Source organism: Diuraphis noxia, unplaced genomic scaffold (genome assembly GCF_037042655.1).
Source record: "Diuraphis noxia isolate RWA-SAM2 unplaced genomic scaffold, SU_Dnox_SAM2 contig0001, whole genome shotgun sequence".
Taxonomy (NCBI): Eukaryota; Metazoa; Arthropoda; class Insecta; order Hemiptera; family Aphididae; genus Diuraphis; species Diuraphis noxia.
In genome coordinates, this window is record NW_028301711.1 from 83664738 (window position 1) to 83685739 (window position 21002).

Consider the following 21002-nt stretch of genomic DNA (forward strand, 5'->3'; position numbering starts at 1 on the left):
GCTGCGGTCGCCAAGCTCCCTTGACACGCGATTATACACACTAGCGTTGGTTTTGTGAACCTCGGCTACATTTCAACGAGTTTAATACGGAAATCACCGAACTCACATTCTCAACCAAACTAAAGTACGGCTACTATTGTCACGTAAATAATTAAGCGAATTTTGTGGTCATGCCGTCGCCGAGTTCATTCGCCGCATCTGGGCTTGACGACGTAAACGACTATGATTTGGATGACCTGGGCAGCACTTTGGATATAGTACACGAGTGAGTGCCGAGTTTTAATTTTTGTTATTATGAATTAAGTTATTGTTAATATACGTAACAAGTATACAATGTTCATAATTTACCTATAAAATTTAAACTATATCCTGATATTCATTGTTGCATGCGACCTTCCACTAATCAACATGATAACAACTTAGTAGATAATGTCAAAACTATGAAGAAATTATATTTTATTTAGGGTTGCCATACGTCCCGGAAAACCGGGACTGTCACCCGTTTTCGACTTTGTGTCCCGGTGTCCCGAAAAATGTTTTCGGGACGCCTATATGTCCCGGTTTTAGGAAAAAATGTTTAGTGTTTAATTTTGACAATTTTTTTTTCGTATAATAATTGAAATCGAGGGTCATAATGTTATTGTTAGAGATAAAAATTAATTGATAAATCCATAAACTAAATATAAAATAATATCGGGAATATTCGAGGACAACAAACGAGTCGTGTGCACTGTGCAGTTTACGTTTTATTTTTATATTCGATCAATAATCAAACGTCCATATCCATACGGGTGATACAGAGGCAGACTAATGACTTTTATATCAGTAGAACATACTACATAGGTCGTAGCCTAAATTGTTCGTTTTTATTATTTTATTTGTTATTATGGTCCCAAAAAGAAAATGTCATTTTTGTGACGAATTTAATATTGTTAAATATTATTAAACAATAAATTTAAAAAAAAAAGTTTACATTGTTAATTTGTTACAGTAAAGTGTATAAGTTATAACACTATAACCTATTGTGTCATTTTTTTAATACATACCCAATGGCTTATATAATTTAATGATATTTATTTCTAAATGTATTTACTATTTTTTTTGTCTGTCCCGGTTTTGTTTGATGAAATTATGGCAACCCTAATTTTATTTTAAATTAAAATTATAATAGTGTGTGTGTTCGTGAGGTTGAGTGGCGTGAAGATGTTTAGGTCTTTGTGGCTATGATACATCTGATTATGGAATCCAGGCTTCCTATGTATGTCGTATATAAAGAATAAATAGAATGTCGTTCTTTGTCCCCAAAAGTAATATTTATGTCTGTAAGACAGAAATATTTGCAATTTTCATGATATATACACTTAAATGTTTGATATAGTTCTAATTGCTTACAATCTACATTTTATTTAGACATGATATAAACCATTTACAGTATTTTTATTCATAGTTTACATTTTATATAATATATTTAGATAATATCCCATTACATATAAGTATTATGAAATTAAAATAAGGATATAATATTCTTATAAATTATAATAATAATTATGTTAATATGAATATTTAATAACATATTTAAATCTCTTCACAAAAATTATTAATATAATATTTCTTTGTTGATAATATAATTAAAATTTTTACATATATACATCAGTAAGTATATAAAATATATGTATTACTTTTTTAGATTTACCTATTTAGGATAATTGAGTATGTATAGGTATTAGGCTTAGTGTCTTTTCAATTATTTTCATAAGTTCCTTACACCCTCCCTTACAATGATATTTCATAAATAACTCAATATTTCTAATTAATATGTTTAATATTATTTGAAAATGTATCATTCATGTCAACTAAAAATTCTTAAATTTTATTAAATTATCTACTAGATAAAAATATTCTGTTTTAATATGAGTTAAAAATAAGTACAACTAACAAAATATAATAATTTTAAATTGAAGTCCTTAAAACAAAATATTTAACTCACCAAAATACATAGTAACAATCTGCATGTTCCATAATAAACTTGATTACTTATCAGTTATCATGTTAGTCTAATGTTTTTCAGGGTTCTTTGAATAATTAAAAAAATTAGATGGACTATCTGATTGCTCTTGATCCATCCGATCGCAAACCTGCTAAAGAAGGTGGTGCACTAGGAGATGACATGATAATGATATGGTTTTCATTAGAGAATTGACTTTAATGTCATAAAAAATAAGAAAAATTTCCTAAAAAACTTTTAAAATTTTTTTAAATTCAATAAAATCACAATTTTGTATTTAGCTAATTTAAGAGTACAATAAAAAATTACAATTTAAATGAATAGCTTATCTTATCTTTGCCTAACTGTCAACAATAATTTTGTCTGAAGTCTGGGTTTATCTGATCGGTAAAAAGATAGTAAATATTTATTTTTATTGAATTTTATTCATAGCTATACAAAAATGACTTAAAACATAAAAATGCTTTAAAAATACAAAATATAAGTCACATTTTTTAATAACCCGATGTATGAAATGAACTTTGTGCTTGGAAATCAATGTTTTCTGATATTAAAAAAAAAATGCAATTTGCATTCAAATCCGTTACCTAGTTTTTCAAATTATTATTTATAAAAAGTGTTCCCTGACTGATATCCAATTCATCATCAGTTGGATAACTTGATAGTCCATTTGATGGTAATTCATCATTTCAAAGAACACACGGAATCAAATAAAATAAAAGCAAACTGAATAATAATAACCTATTTTGGTTAAAACATTTTTTGTACAACTACAAAATAAAAAAAACCATTAAATTACATCATATTAAACACATTTATTAGAAAAAACCTTTTTTTTTTAGAACTAGAGCAGTTACATGGATATCAGTCCTTGAAAAAAATAAAATAGAATAATATTCCATTGAGGTCAATTTCTTAAACATAAATAAAAAAATAAAAATATCTTTTAACATGAATCTAATATCTACACCCCAGTTTTTGTTTTAAAATCTTAAAGGTGTAAAAGTATTTGATAAAAAAAGAATGAGTGTATTGAGGTAAGATTTTTTTGTTTAAGTTAATGGTTTACTACAGTGGTTCTCAGCCTCTTTTGGATGGTGACACCCTAATTTAGATCCATACAATTTGTGACACACTTTAAGTAATAGATTTTTGAAAAAGTAAAAATTACAAACTTTTGTAAATTAATACATAAATTATATGTTAGCATTTTAGTAAAAAAATGTAATTTACTTAACTAAGATTTAAATGATTCAATGAAAGTAATATAAAAAAAAAAAAAAATATTATATAATAATTATAAACATAAAGGAAGTTAGGCTGAAATTTGTGAGGAACTGAACTTAGGTCTTCGCTTTTTGGGGGCGTAGTTTATTTTTGATATCTTTAAGGGTAAACCTTTTTATGGTTTTTTTTTATTTTTAATGTCAAAATTGCTGTTTCACACATGTATGATGTTAAATAATTTATGGTTTTTACTCTTTCATCCTAATGCTGAAATAATATCCTATGACGTAATTTATAAATATATATATGATATAATATTTTGGCGATACATACTGTGGAAATACGTAACACACTAGTATGTCACGGCATACAGGTTGAGACTACTATAATATACACTACTATACAGTGGTTCAAATTTATACAGTTGATGTTTAATATTATCTTGAATTTTGATATTTTTGTTTCCATAGGTTTTTTAGGTATAGACAGGGGCGGAGTGGCTCAACAATTCTTACCGGGCAAACAGATATTTTCAGGCCATTTTTTTCAAATTTAATTTCTTACCATTTATTGTCTTATTGCTAGATGTGTGCTTACCATTTTTTGATTGGGTGAAGTATAAAACAATTTATGTAGTCTACATATTGCTAGAAGATATTATCAAATTATTATAGCATACACATTTTATATTCTTCCTAGCTTCTATTGTAAAGTAGGTAGTATTAACCATAACAAAGTTTATTCATTATAATATCAAGTATTTGAACCAAAAAACTCCCTCTAAGTAATCTTATAACTGAACACAGATATTATTTTATATTAACACAAATATATCACCACTATAGAAATTTATTTTTTATACTTATATATTATAAAAACACTTAAGCTTCTTGTTTTAGGAAATTTATTAAATAATATTTTACAATAACAATTTGCTTGGTAAATTACTTTTACTGCCCAACTCTAATGAGTTGTAATGACATTGTTATCCAATTCTATGAGTATTGATTTTTCAATTGACATTAACATAAATTTTTCTAAATGTTCATTAGTCATTGAGTTCCGTAGTCTATTTTTTATATACTTCAATGTGGAAAAAGATCTCTCACAGGACACTTGAGTAACTGGTAGCGTTAACAGATATTTATAAACTAGAGTTAATAAGCTGTATGCATTAAGAGGACGCTATACCGAAAGTGAAACGTATGCAACGCTCAAGAGATGGCGTTCTGCGCCATATCGCCGCCGTCTCGGCAGTCCGTAGTCACGCCCATTATCTACGTGACGAGGTTTGCGCGTCTTAGTCGCGGGAGAGGTACATTATTATCACACAGACGGTTGTAGAGAACGTTTAGCTTCAACGTATTACCCATGTACTAAAAATTCTGTAGTAGTCTTTACTAGCAGGCGGCGCGCTCGCTCCTACCGCAAGTCACACACCATTTCTCAAATAAAGCTCCTGTTTACTTAAATAATATTTTCATTACATAAAGCATAATATAATCTGTTATACAACGTAGCTTGAATTATATGTATAACCTAATTACTTTTTAAAATACATGTAAAATAATACATTTATTATGATTAAATACATTTTGTAATAAATGTGTTGCGTTTTTACGTTATTAACTTATAGGTGACCAGAAATACTTTTCGTAAAATAATGTTTTATTCTTTTTCGACATATATATCAAAAAAATTATCTTGGTGTGCGCATATAGCGTTAAACATTATAAATATGTTTGTGATTATTTCCCTAATATACATTTAATATCCACGGGTGCCCTCCAACCAATTTTTTAATTAATATCGTTTAATTAAATACATACAGAAACAATTAAACAGAAAAATACTAATACGTTACCCGTGCATGTGAACCTTAAAATAATATATATAAATATTGTATTATTTTGTATTACGTTTATAAAGTTCCAAACCCTGGTTATAATTTAAAAAGAAGTACCATATGAGGCGTGTAGATTTTTAACTTAATTTATAGTATTGAAACTAATAATATGAAATAGGTACATATACCTAAGTAATAAAACACATATAAATACCTATATAGTGTAGTATAATAATTACAATAATAAAAATGAGAACGTATACATTGATAGTAATAATTTTAACAAAAATATTTATAATTTGTTATTTTTTTTTTTTCATTGCATTTAAAATATGCACTGGATCTCTTATATCAGAGATACACAATCGCTTTCCGAAAAGTGGATCTATTATTTCGGGTAGTAAACACTCTAAATAAAATCTGTAAAAATATAATACAATTTAATTCGGGAGCGACGTTTATTATTTTCTGAACCTTCGTTATTGGCGTGTCACGTAAATATACAAGTAAATGCAGTCGTAATATTTTTAATATTTGCGGATACCCATCCGATTTGTATTTATTGCATTATTAGATAATAACTTCATAAAAAATATAAATGTTACCTAATTTTTAACAATAATCTTTACTAATATTACCTAAATATCTAAATATAAGATTTTTAGTGTAGATACCTATAAATACATCGCATTATTGCGTATATTTTACGTTATAATTTTTGGTTTGTACCTACTACCACGTATACTTTTTTATGACAATTTTAAAGTATTTTATAAATATGATACAGTTACACATATCAAAGCCATCTATTCTTTATATAAGATCTTACCTTTCTCCTACTTAATACGTATTTACCTATGAATTACGATGTGTAATAACATAATTACTTATTACTTAAACTATATAAATTATTATAAATTTATTAAACAAAATCAAGTTTTCTATGTTCAAGTCTTTTTTTGGATTATTATATTGTAAAATGTATGTATTATGTCGAATGAGTGAGGGTTAAAACTTAAACTTCTAAACCTGTCTTTTAGGCAATTATAAAGCGATAGTATAATTTTATTCGGTAGATTAAATTGGTATATATATATAATCAACTACGAACTACTTGCAATAAATAATTATCGTATTTTGTTATGTAGGTACACTTTAATTCATAATTTTGTATTTTGTATTATAAAATATATTATATTATATTTTTTTTTGTCGTCAATACATTTTTGTATGTGAATAGGTTCACGTATATCACTTTTTAGTAATCTTTTCCCAAATTGAGGATCTACGATTTCTGGGAGCAAACATTCTCTGTAAAACCTAAAGATCATAAATATTATAATTTATACGATTACGATTATTATAAAATAATATATTTTTATTACATAATATAAAATTAAATCTTACAGTGTTAGTTTATTTTCCATTTCTGTCCGCCAAAATGTTTCATCGAAATGTATACATTCATATTGTATCCAATTTGGTGTATAAACAAAAAAATAACAAATTTGTTTTTGGCAAATTCTAAGTTGTCCCATGACCTGGTAGAAATAATAACTGTCCTTTTTAAGGGACATTTTTCCATTTACTAATTCTACATAAAGAAGCTAAAAAAAATAAAAATAAATGAATAATTATAGTTCTTTTAAATTATTTACCTATACATCTTTTTAAATTTTAATATGCATCATTTCATCATTTATATGTAAATTGCCACTAACTTGTTTATTGTCTATGGCTTCTTTTATATTTCTTGTATTTTTAGCAGCATAAGGACATTTAATTTCCACAAGAGCTTTATTTTCAATTACACCATCTATAAAAAAAATATAATAATCATTATTATTAATTGAAGATATTTATAATACAATTATACCAGGCGATGCTCCAAGAAATGGTATTTCATGATCCACAAAAAATCCACAAGAATCTATATTTTTTTTTAATATATCGGAAGCTTGAATTAATGCTTTTGATTCAAACTTTTTCCCATATTCCAATTGTTTAATATTTTGAAACTGTGTACCATATAATAATGTATGTACTGTATTTTTGCACGATGTAGTTCGCCTCATTTTACACACTTTTCCAAAATTGGACGCAGTAAGACGATTTCTTCTTTCATTAAACCATTGCTGGCAATTCCTTTGATTTCTTGTACTTGCTTCTAACTTCTGATATTCCTCGATATTTAATTTTAATTGTAAAATGAATTGTTCCTTTTTAATTTCTAATTCTTCATTACTTAGTATATCGTTGTCTTTTAAGGGTTCAGCGAGTCCATAAAATTCGTCTGGTCCAGTTTTTTTATTTTTCTTTGATTTTTTCGTTGGAAAAAGTTGTCTTCTTTTTCGATTATTCATAATTTTTTGGCTTTTATATGACAAAAATTTTTTTCCGATTATACCTATCATCAAACAAATATATAATAACTTAAACATTTATTATTAGTACAATGATAAAAAAAAAATTTATTTTAATTCATTTGTCCATAAAGCTAATGCACATATTAGCACAATATAAAATAAATATACTTATTTATTATTATAAATCTATCAGTATATATTTAATAATTTATTTGTAATTAATGTTACATTTAAATATTATAGTAAGATATACCCATTTAGTATGTAAAAGTAATTATTTTATATACATACCCGGACTTTTGTTTGTAATTGTTTTATGTATTTGTCTAAGAAAATTTCCTCCCGAATTAAAAGAAATTATTGCAGCCCTTACACGAGTATTGTAACCATTTTTTTGTGAAAAATTTATTCTTTTTCCAGCTATAAATTTATTGATGACACTATTAAATTGTTCACAAATGTTATTAGTTACATCTAGCAATAAACTTGTTGCATTATCAATTAGTCGTCGTGCAATAGTTTTAAGTTCTGCCATTAAACCGCATTTTAATGCAACGGGTACTAAATTTTCACCACAAGATTTATTATTGCAAAAATACGTTTCACATTCATCATGTTGTCCAAGTATATGATAAAAACTATTATTAATATCATTAATAAGCCCTAAAATTAATATATTTGGTATTTTATTTCATATTAATTAATTATTTTCATTTTACACGTTATATAATTATAATTTATTATATCACCTGATAATTTTTCATGTTCCTGTGCGTTACAATTTTTACGATATTCAATCGCTTTTCTAATAGCAGTAGAAAATTTAATTATGTTTGATGAAATGAACTGTCTTAGTAAAACGGGAAACTTTGTATTTTTTGTGACGGCAGCAATTTTTGTGCTGAAATTACGCAATAAGTGATTTCTACACTCAATTTTTTCTACCAAACGTGTAGGACCATAAGGAATAATTTCTTTCAATCGTTTAGTCACGTTGCTATCACCATCACCTATACAATATTGAATATAATATATATATATATATATATTATATTATTTAATTTACACACTCAAACTAAGTTCAATTATTATTTACCAATTAGTCGATTAAATTTGAGACCATGTAACTCTATACTTCTCAAAAACCCTTCTGAAATACCGTCTGCTTCCATACTAGTTGAAGATTTTCGCCAATTCATAAAACATTCATGTTCTTTTGGTTTCTGTTTTAAATTATTACTTCGTTCACATATTACACAATATCTATTCCTTATACCAACAAAAAGAACTTTAGAAGTATGAAAACCAATAATTGTTGCCTAAAAAAATGTTTATAGTTATTATTTTATTCAAATAAAAATGTATTGTAAAAAATTACTGCTCCGGACAATGAGTCATATTTTGTTTTATAACTTCTTTTTCCCCACTGGCCATCTGCCACTACAGGACACATAGGTATTCCGTCCGTATCAACATCACCCCGATCTAATGCTAATTGTTTTTCTTGTAAACCAGCTAGTCTCATTTCTTCCCATGCACTTTCTTCTATAATTTTAGCTATATCATTTGAATTTTTTATAAAAGATTTTTCGCTCATACACGGAATATCAATACATGCTGTAAATTCTTGAACTTGACTATAACCAATTCCAACCGCCAAAGATGCACTAGTGACAGCTTTATTTATTGAAATTATATTTTGATCAGTCATATCAGAATTTATTTTTGTTTCGATATTACACATTTCGCATTTAAAAATCCACGAGCAATTAAATCCTTTACGTATTTCTTTTACAAATTTTGAATCAATAAATGAATATCCCATCCCTTGGATATGCATTTGACATTTGTTATTTAATATTTGATCAAATACATACATTATATTTACTATACGACGACCAATCGGTAATCTACATAAATATAAAGTACGAGTATATAGTATTATTAAAAAAAAAAAATTTAGTTATCTATATTTTATATAGGTAGGTACTTTGAAGTTTCCATTTCCAGTGTAGATAATTCATGAACTGACTGTAAATTTTGGTTGATAACTTCTGTATCTTGTTTACTAAATAATAAGTTTATTATTGTTATAAAATATTTAAGAAAATACCAATAGTATTATATTACCGAAAGAGATGGGTCGAATTTTAATATTATCATATTTTATAAACTCATTAAAATCAATTATTTATTTAAAGAGGAATTTATGTGTATTATTATGAGTATTCATCTAATTTAAATTTAAATCAATTTTTTCTAACCCATCCCTATAGATATATAAAACTAATATTTTCAGTGTAGGTATACCTCAACACTGATGAACTCCAGTTACAATTTGATTCGCTATTTGTATTTGTATTACTACTATTACATGTTAACATAATATGCTCACTAAAAATAATAATAATATATTATGATTAATATTTAATTAGTAGAAAAATTTAATAATATACGAGTATACATATTATATTATGTAACAGGTGCTTATAATATGCGGTAAGTATGCGATCTACCTACACGTCCCTAATATAATATGGTATGTGCCGTACGTCGTATGTGGTCCAATTTGTACCTAATATGTTATATATTATATAATATTATATAATATTATACATTATTATTAGATTCTGAACGATGTGATGAATGTATAGATTTTACAATGATGTGTGTGTTTTTTTTTTGTTTTTTTTTTTTTTTTGTGTCTGTGTACAGCATAACTAGTCGAAATAATGCTTCGATTTCAAACTTTGGGGGTGGTTTCCGATGTAAAATTGAAGATCCTTGGTGCATTATAGAGGTCAAAAGTAAACATTTTCCAACAGTTTTCAAAAAAATCGAGAAAAACAAAAAAAAAATGACAGAAAAACGGGAATATTTACGCAAAATCAGTTTTCGACCAAATCGATTTTTTTATATGGTTGTAATTCAAAAAATAATCACTTTAAATACTTGAAATTTTCACCAAATTTTTATGTTAGTGTTCTCTATATACAGTTTAATTTTCAAAAATTTTGACTTTTTTTGAGTTATTTATAGACCACTGAAATTTACACTTTTTTTGAGAATTTTTTTTTGAAGTGTCGGTAAAAAAATGTTGGACGACCAAAAAAACTTGAAAATTTAATACAAGGTTCCTTATGAGTTTTTTTTATTGTAGCTAAAAAAAATTAAAAATCGTAAGTCACAATTTTTTTTAATAATCTTTTATAGTTCAAAATTTTACGAAATCTGTCGAAAACGCGAAAATGTGCAAGTAATTTTGAAGTTGAAAAATCATAAAAATTTTTGCGTTTATAACTAAGGATTAAAAATACAACACTAAGTTCTCCATAAGTTTTCCTTCAAGTAGCTATAGAGAAAACTCGAAGTATCATTATAGAAAAAATTTTAAGTGCGTTTGAATTTTAAATTTTTACGAAATAGCGTAACGATAACGATTTATCCTGAAACGATTTTAAATATTTATTATTATTCAAAAAGTATAAGTCCTAGATACTTGAAAATTTTACCAGTTATTAGGATTGGTATTTTCTTTACATGATTAAATTTTCAAAATATTTTGACTTTTTTTGAGATATTTATAGACGACTGAAATTTTCAATTTGTCTGAAAATTTTTTTTTGAAGTGTCGATAAAATTTTTTTGGCCATATCAAAAACTTGAAAATTTAATACAAAGTTCCTCATAAGTTATTCTTAAAGTGAATAAAAAATTATAAGGACACATAGGCATAATTTTTTTTTATTAGCATTTGAAGTTCAAATATTGACAAAAATTCGTCAAAACCATGAATATTTTTTTTTTGTGTTTGTCATTACGTTTTGGGGCAGTAAAATTGCTTTGACTTGTAACTTCAGTACCTTGTTAAACCAGAAAGTGAATCTAGTTGATACTTTGGGGGATAAAAAGTAAAAAATTCTTAATATTTTTCTAAATAATCGGGATAAACAAACTAAAAATTAACGGAAAAACGGGAAATTTTACGTACAATCAGTTTTCGACAAAATCGATTTTGATTTTCGATGTAACTTTAAAATGAACGACCATTGATACATGAAATTTTCACTGAATGTTTATATAAGTACCTATATTCTATCCACCATGAAATTTTTAAAAATTTTGATTTAAGTTTAACTATTCATAGGTTAGGTTAATTTTAATTATGCAATTTTCGATCATGATTAGTTTTTTTTAAAATAATATCGATAACATTTTTATTTTGTGGGTAGAAAATATTGAAGATTTAATACAAGGCTCTTAACATATTGCAGTTGAAAAATAAAATAAATTCATAGTCACAATTTTTTTTTATAAGCATTCAAATTTTGAATTTTGACAAAAAACGTAATAACCACAAAAATTCACAAATTGTTTTAAGCTAGAAATTCATAAAATTTTTTTTTTTAAATCTAAGATTTGAAAATTTAATACATGATTCCTTACAAATTTGTCAATCTTTATCACAAAAAAAAAATATCCACCGGAAATTCAAATTAAATTTTTATTAGCATTTGAATTTCAAATATTGACAAAAATTCGTCAAAACCATGAATATTTGCGAATTATTTTGTAGTTCAAAATTCATAATATTGTTTGTATTTATATCTAAGGTTATAAAATTTAACACCAAGTTTCCCATAAGTTTTGCTTCAAATAGCTATAGAGAAAATTTGAAGCGTCATTATAGGAAAAATGATTTGAGCGTTAGAGTTTTAAATTTTTATGAAATCGCGTAATGATAACGATTTATCCTCAAACCAGGTATATGTATATCTATGATAATATAAGTTATTATGAATTATGATAACTACATGCAATGTTTTTGGAAAAATTGATTAACCATGCCTTATGCAAAATGCGTCCTAATTGAAAAATAAAATATTTGTTTCAAAATAGAATATATATGACAATATTTAAATATAATATATCCTAGACTGACAAATCATCTTCGTTCAGAATCGTTTTTCGTATACAATGATACCTATCATTGCATTCAAATTTAATCCCATCCATTACAGTAACCTACTGTACATCATAGCGACATCCACGACTTTTTTTATTTTACTTTATAAAAAAAGAAATACAAAATTTATCAATAACAATAATCCATTTTGGTCGCCTATGTAAAATAAATATTTACAAATTTAGTTTAATAATTCAAATGAGTATATTGTATATATATATTTCAAGTATAAATCGTTCGGACAAGGTAAATCGCATACTACATTAGCAAATAATAATTTAGCATTATGTTATATTAATATAATATATAATTATATAAATGCAATATAGTATACTCAATAGTAGCAGATTCTGGTGATCCAATATTAGTTATATTTATTATTGTTTCATCAATATAATTGATAGGAACACCATTAGGAAATTCACTAAACAAAAAAAAAATGTATTTCATGAGTTTTTTTATAATACTACAAAAGATAATAACTTGTTATTTATAAATTAGTTTAATCAAGTATAAATGAATAAATGATTATAATTTTAAAATATGAAATAAGTAATCAACATTGGAATAGATACTTACGGAATGTTGATCTCATTCGCAATATTGTTGTTTTTAGCTCTTAAACATTTCATGCGTAAACGGTTTTGAAGTTTACTAATTGGTTTCTTTGCAATCAGTTGTTTAACATACATTTTTTTTTAATTATTTGAATTAAAATAATAAAAAAATAAAAAAATAATATCCAAACACAAAACGCCAAATAAAATAAAACAAAATAACGTAGGTACTAACTACTAAGGTCTAAAGTAGTAACTAGTAAATACTATTTAAATATAATTTTCTTGTCTTATAGCTTATAGGTCTGAATTCATTTATACTCGTAAGACAAATGAAGCTAGAAATTTATAAGACTAGTCTCTACGAGACTACGATAATCAATCGATCGATAATCGAATGTAATTCGGTTTAATAATTCTAAATTAAGCCTTTTTAATGAGAATAATATACAAATATGTTATTTATAACTACGCCACTGTATAGAGTATACATAATAAAATTATTTGTAAAAGAAATAATCATAATATAATATTATAAATTATCTCTTGATTTAAATATATTATATCATTATAATCTATAAACTTTATTAGACTATAATAACGAGTTATTCGTTCCTACGAACCATACATTGTTGATGGAATTATTATAATTAGCCCGCCCGCCCGCCGTACAAAATTAAACTTATTTTGTCGTCTTTCCGAAAACATAGATAACATTGTGCATGAACATCGGACACAATTATTATGCAGTAGTTCGCGCGCAAACAATACATTCAGCTGCCTGCCTTGCAATAGTGGTGGTGGAGTGAAGAGTCTACTACTCTAGTAGTACCCGTAACTGTCGTTCACATACTAGAGCAGCACTTATTTATGCTGTATACGTGGCGTACATTTTTCAATTTCAAAAAAAATGTTTATCGCCAAACTGTATTTCTCTTTACCTATTTATTGTAGACTTAAAATTAACGTATCATTAAAAAGAGGAGAACTTTATCTATTATCTCTCGTCGGTATTTTTCAATAACTTTAATACAACGTCCACAATTGATGATAAAGTTTTTGACTTTTTTTGTTTTTTAACGGCCAATTTTCAGGATAAAAAATTAAGATAAAGAAAAAATCCGACGAGAGATAATAGATAAAGTTCTCCTCTTTTTAATGACATATTAATTTTAAGTCTACAACAAATAGGTGAAGAGAAAAATAGTTTGGCGAAGAGCATGTTTTAGTAACAATTTTCGGGTGTATAGCATCCTCTTAAAAAATAAGTTGTACTTAACTAGTAATCTGTAACAACAAATTGCACAATTTTTACAAGTAGAGTTGCAAGGTTTTAATTGATTTTCTAGGTCTTCCTCTTCTTGATTTTCATTTTCATCTTCATCATTCATATCATTTGATAAACTATGGACATGATATTCATCTTCTAGAGTTTTTCAAATACTTCCACGATTTGCTGAAATTCAATAGTTCATCTAAGAGTTAATTTCTTATTTCTTTAAGATCATCTCCATCGTCACATTTTAAAAATGGTTTTAACTTTTTAGCCAATGTTAAAAACACATTTTCAGGCACATCATTAAGAGGGAAATTGTTTGGAGATAAAAGTGATAGGTCAAAATATAAAGAATTATTATTTACAAATTTAGAGCTTTTTATTCTTCTCTTGTTCCCTTTCATGTCTTCCTTTTCGTTTGTTCTGGTTTTTGGAATTTTTATGCATATTGAAAATAAAAAACAAATAAAAAATTGGACATTATCTTATTAAAACTTTACGGCTTTGTTTGGATTTATTCCGTATTGATCGTATTATCGCAGATTATACAAACTACAAATATAATCTGTGGTATTTGGTATTATTAAATAAAAATGCAAGCCTGTGATGTTATTTACAACCATTGTCATATAGGTACTTTGTTGTTTTGTGTCAATTACAAAATAATATACCCCGTTTGAATAACTATTTATAGATTGTGTGTTTACTTGTGAATAATGATAAGACGACCGATAATAAGAAAACGAGTTATCGCAACATCGAGTATTTACTACTTATAATTGGTGGTTCACATATCACATTATTAATTTGTTTTCGTTGTTTTTACAATCATCAAAAATAGCTAAATATTTTAAATATTAATTATTTTCATCACACCAGGACCAAGCCACATTGTCCCGGTTGCCCGGCGGGCCACTCCGCCTCTGGGTATAGGATATTATGATTAATCAAATGATAGCTTATAATTAATTGAAGATTTAGATTGATCATATTGTATAGCATGGATATTGCTTTTTATCTTTTGTTCTACTACCTAGTTTTCTATATTATCAATGTTATTATTTTCCCGGATATAACTTTCAATAGAAGGATTATTAATTTCAAATAGAAGTTGCATTACATCAACATTAAAAAAATATTCTAATTAATTGTCATTTACTTTTCAACATTATTTATATTTTCACTTTCTTCAGTCAAAATATTTTTATCATGAGTGTTATTAATTTTACTACAGTGTTCATAAATTGGGAAGGCTAATATCTCATTGTCAATATAAAATATTAGGATTTATAATTATTAACATATTCAGCAGAATAGAAGTTTTCATCAGAAACTATTTTAGAAGATAATATAATATCTAGAATGCTTTGAATATAGTGTCCACGGTCTCCACTAGTTTTGGAATTGTTACTGTTATTTTGATATGACAAATTTAGTATTTTTTGTAACCTGTGGTTCGCCATAATATCTTTTAAACTAAAAATAATAATAATAAAAGTAGAATTTAATAAAATGCTCATTTACTTGTGTATTTTATTTTAATCAAAATAAGTAATAATATACACTATTTTTTATTTTCATTACAGTTAAAATTCAAGCTGTAGTCCAAACTAACCTACCAAATTTCCACACTACCTATATAATAAGTGAACATTTACTGTACAATGATATTTTTCTTTGATATCACAAATATAAAAAAAAAGTTATTGTGTTTTGAAATAATTAATTTTTAACAATAAAAAGCAGTTTTGTTATATTTAGATAAAATAAAAACTTAAAATTGTACAAAGTTTTGAAGAAGCTTTCAATAAGACCACTGTTAGGAATTTTTACTTTTGATCCCAACCACCAAATGCCAATTAAATTCACTTTTCTATCATAAAAGGAGAATAAGACAAAAAAAAAAAAAATACTCTAAAATCAATATATTAATCACTCAGAATCTTAATTACTATAGATGGTAAATTATAAAAAAAAAGTGATCGAACATAAAATATTAGTATCCTCTCCACCACAACTCACTTAGCGCCATCTTACATACGGGAGGTATTTCTGCACAATAAGCCAACCTAGTGGACATCTCATTTATTTTAATGCATATTGTAAATGTACCTTGTCCACTTGTTCTTGTCAGTTGTATGTATTTATATATTTATATGTTTTAAAAGTTATTATTATTTTTATTTATTTATTTATTTATTTATTTATTGTTTATCACCTAGAATTGACAAATTTCTTGAAGGACTTGCATCTGATGGTGCTGATTTACCAGTATACAATGATAAACAAGTTGATAGCAATAAAATTGATGAAATTAAAACAACCGATTTGGTAAGAATTTTTAAGTATATTACATTAAAACTAACATTATTTTAATTACTATGTAAAAAATAAATGGTATTGTAGATTTAAGGATTAACTGTTTTAATGTCCCTCAAAAACCCAAGACCTATCCATTCTTTGTCAATGCTTCTGACCGACTGACCGTTCTATATTTTATCATCATTGTCTTCCGATAAAGGGGGTTGATCGCCTTTATGTAATCTTCAACGGTTATATTTCCTTTTTCCAGTTAACTTGGCTTTGTCAATCTGTATTGGATTGATCACAGTATCCATCATCTTTGGTTGTTTTTGAACAATATTAGAACATACCACATGACACATTGAACCAATCAATAATCGTTAGCTGGCTAATTACTGTTAATATGGCAGTTTTTCTCAAAGATATGTCTATTATGAAAAAAAAACTAATTTTAAAATGTATACCATATTTAGATTACAATTATATCTGTTGTTTAAGTCCTTGTAGTGAAAAAGCTTATTCTCGTGTCATACACTGCACATGGTCTGATATCCTGTTTTTCATTACAGTGGAATAGTATCTTTCATATTGTAGATAATCTTAAATCTTAAAATCTAACATGTTTAAGTACCTAGTGTGTATTTTCTAAACTTTTTATTTATATTTTTGATAGTATAAACAATGAAATGCCACAAAAATACTAAATAATTTTAATGTACCTATAATGTAAATTAAAATCTTAATGAATATATAAATATTTGATACTTTTTTATTATTATTCAGGAAGTAGTTGATAACAATAGGACTTCAACCAACCTGATTGATGTAGAATTTGTTGGGTAATATTTTTTTTCTTCAAATATCTTATGATTTATTTTTGTATGAAGTTAATATTTTAACATTTAAAAAAAATTTAGTAAAGATTCAGCTGTATTTCAACTTCTAGAAGACCACGAGAACTATGGTGTATATGAGCACAATCCAAATGAATGTAATTGGAATGTTTTCTATAAAACACTTCCCCCTGTAAGTTATTTATATTTGAAAAAAATAATTATAATAAATGAAAATTAAAAAAGTACTTATTTATCTTTGGGTATAGATTTTATATTCTCTAATAACAAATATAAAAAAAAACTTATTTATGTTGGAAAAAATATAATAATTGAGAATTAAAAAATAGTAATGTTATGCTCTACTGTTAACTAAACTTTTTATGTAATTAATGAATTCTTTCAGGGTGAACAAAAATTTGTCAAAATAGAACCAAAGACTGAAATCGTAAATGGTAATTATTATCTATTTTTTATATTTTTATAGTTATAGTTACAAAATAAATTGCACATTTTTCTTTCATTTTAATAAAGCACCTTATATGTTTTTGTAAATGTATAATCTTCAAAAAAAGCTTATGATATCTTACAATTATCAACAACCATAATACCATAGTTTTATCTTACAATTACCTTGGTAATAAAAAAAAAAAATTTTTCTCTTAATAAAGGAATACAAATGAATTGATATGTTGGTTTCATTAACTATTTAAATGTTTGATTAAAAATTATCATATTTGAATGTTTGCAACCAATTTGATTTGCTGATATATTAATAGTTGTGTTTATTCCTTTAGATTACTTCAACACAGACTCGGAAAATAAATTGGAAACATTCTCTTTTAACCTTGATAATACTCAGGTAATAATTTATTAATACATTTTAATGTTCGGTTAGATTTTTAATATAGATTGCCATTTGAAGATCAAAAGTTGAAAGTAGTTAACTTAATACATATACAATTCTAGAACAATAAGAATCAAAAGTTTTGAAAAAGTAACTACTTTTTGATATAATGAGTGTCTTATGTTTAACTTATGACCCTTAATAACAAGTTGCTGCGCCCAATGTTGCTCGTACTAAAGATTTTTCTTTTGATATAAATATCTATATTCCTAAAAATGTACTTGGTATCTTTCTATACATTATAATAGTAATAATATGATATGTAACCAATGGCAACTATTTAGTATCATTATTGTTATTGATATTTATATAATATATGTTTCGGGCAAAAGTCAAAATCTGGCAAACCTCGGAAATGCCCGGTCAAAACGCGAACTGCCCACAATCCTTGGGCAAACCTAGTTATGACCAACCTCATTTGGGCAAAACTGTAAACTGATTTGTCGTAAAGGCAAAACTGTCGTGCCTTATAATATACGTTCGCTAATATAAAATACAAATTAGTATGCCTCACGAAAGAACGAGTACGGGACCGTTTCGCGCATGCTGAATGATTATTTATTCTAAAACCAACATTCATTCATGAATGTTATATAATTATAATAAGTAACCATACAAAGAGTAGTTTTTTTATAATCTGAAAATATCTGAATACTTGGATAAAAGTACATTGTACATATGTTTATAAAACAGACTTTGGTACTTATGTCGTACACGATCTACCAAACTTGTTTTCAAGTAGTGCGCGATCTACCCAAATCTACCAAAAATAATATTTAATTTCTGTATTATTTTTATCTTACCTGATAAAAATAGAATACAAATATTATACAAGTATTATTTTTAGAAAATACCTTATACTAAAAATGTTATTTTCGTGTCTGAAAGAAAATCGTCAAATATTGTATCTATGGATGGATTAAGTAATCGCCACCACTCTTATTTCAACTGCCTTTCGAGTAAAAGTGAAGCTCCGTTTACTTTTATACCGTGTATTTTTTTTACAATACGCCAAAGGCCCTCGAATGGCTGAGTATGTGCTCCTGTACTTGGATCAATAAAATTTAGGCTATGATTTACTGTTTTGTGTGTAAACCTGCACTCAGAAAAATATATCATATATTTAATGAAAAACGTATATTATTTTAATGAAAATCGGGTATGATTTCGAGCCTATAATATTAATTCATTATAATAAACATTAATGTTTCATAAAATCAATGATTTATAACTTTATTAAATTAAATCCAAATTGCATTAATATGATTTCCATTTTACTAGAATTTTGGAATTGATACAGTCAAATTAATGATACCTTTTTTTTGTATTTAAAAATATGATACCTTGATTAGAAGATTTATTACTTTAAATTAATGAATTTGTAGCAATGAAATAATTCTACTAATTTTCTTCTTTATAAGGTATAGACATTAAATTAAAGGAATATTATTGTTAAAAACCAATAAATTATTTATCCATTTTAAGATAAATTTCCTTTAAAATCAGTAAATAGTTGTATCATATTAACGAAATTGAAATTATCTATGTCTTCAAATTAAAGAAAAAAGTGTTCAAATTGATAACAGTTTTATTACTAAAACTATGCAAATTTTCATTTATTATGAAAAAAATATTTAAAACCAAAATGAATAATTATGTTATTTATTAAACAATAGACAGCATTATAATAATATAAATAGTATAACAGGATAAAAGTGATAAAACATATGTTTATTATATACAATAGCAATAGAAATAAACTATAAATAAAATAATATAATTTTCAAAAATCCATTAGTTTCACTTAAAATATTTTATAAAATTACAGCTAAAAAGAATAGTTAATCTTTATACAATAGCAATATTAATGATAATGATTTTCTATAGTTTAACAGTCATTCAAATTACAAATTTAATTTATATAATTACATAATAGTACTTCTAAAAATAATTTTTCAATCTAATAACTGTTTCATTTGAAGGTAATTCATACAAATGAATTGGAGGACCTATAAATTCCTTAATACTTTTTAAAGCATACGTTTTTGGTAAACATTGTTTAATGACATAACTTGTTAAATGTTTTTTGTATGAATCTATTTTTAAATTTTGACACAGAAAAAAAATATCATCATTTAAACATAAAATTTCTTTTACTTTATAAGCTAACACAGTGTGATGATTTTCCGAAAAAGTTGTAAGGATATGATTGGCTTTGTAAATGGTATGGCAATAAGAAATTGAATTATAACAATTATAGTAATTTAGTAGAAGCAAATCATTTTGTGGAAATAACATTTTAATTGTAGAAAAATATTTAGAAAAAGAAACTGGAGATTCTGTACTTAAAGGAAACCATTTTTTTATTTTAAAATTTAACATTAATTCAGCAAAATTGAGTGAACACTTAATTGATAAAGAAAGAGGAATATTAACTCTGGAAGTTATATTTTTACAATAAGATTTAAGTTGTTTGTGTTTTGATTCAAAACGGTAAGACCATAGTAACTTTAAAGGTCCAGATTTCCTTATAATATTACAATAGTGAGTTAATAAATGATGCTTGGGTTTCAATGTGTCATTAAATAATTGTATGTATTTACTGTTATGATATGCTATACATTCATTTAATTTTGCTAGATTTGAATCATTAAACTTAGGTAATAACAACAAGTCAACTAATTCTATGAAATTAATTAAAAATAACCAATATTT

The 21002-nt window shown here is 25.6% G+C and overlaps 2 protein-coding genes across 2 annotated transcripts in view; one reads left to right on the forward strand and one right to left on the reverse strand.

Moving 5' to 3' along the window:
• The window catches only part of LOC107170554 (uncharacterized), a 45456-nt gene continuing 24454 nt past the window's right edge, over positions 1–21002 (forward strand). Inside the window, exons 1-6 of the mRNA XM_015520705.2 lie at positions 1–265; positions 16466–16574; positions 17331–17386; positions 17465–17573; positions 17787–17835; positions 18178–18242. Of these exons, the coding sequence (XP_015376191.2) occupies positions 171–265; positions 16466–16574; positions 17331–17386; positions 17465–17573; positions 17787–17835; positions 18178–18242 (483 nt within the window). The 5' untranslated portion in view covers positions 1–170. The remainder of the gene's footprint in view (positions 266–16465; positions 16575–17330; positions 17387–17464; positions 17574–17786; positions 17836–18177; positions 18243–21002) is intronic.
• Positions 6239–13102, reverse strand: LOC149062138 (uncharacterized). The gene is made up of 10 exons (XM_089221526.1): positions 12990–13102; positions 9435–9512; positions 8823–9354; positions 8541–8763; positions 8194–8454; positions 7736–8107; positions 6955–7485; positions 6800–6894; positions 6486–6685; positions 6239–6398 (listed from the first exon to the last, which is right to left on the reverse strand). Exons 1-10 carry the CDS (start codon positions 13100–13102, stop codon positions 6239–6241), a joined length of 2565 nt encoding a protein of 854 aa, XP_089077652.1.

Bases quoted from the DNA above. Each gene is read 5' to 3' on its own strand.
- LOC149062138 (XM_089221526.1), bottom strand. From the start codon at position 13,102: ATGTATGTTAAACAACTGATTGCAAAGAAACCAATTAGTAAACTTCAA. The intron at 7,486-7,735 runs GTATGTATATAA...GTTTGATGATAG, and splicing joins AATTACAAACAAAAGTCCGG to GTATAATCGGAAAAAAATTT. The intron at 6,686-6,799 runs GTTAGTGGCAAT...TATTTTTTTTAG, and splicing joins AAGCCATAGACAATAAACAA to CTTCTTTATGTAGAATTAGT.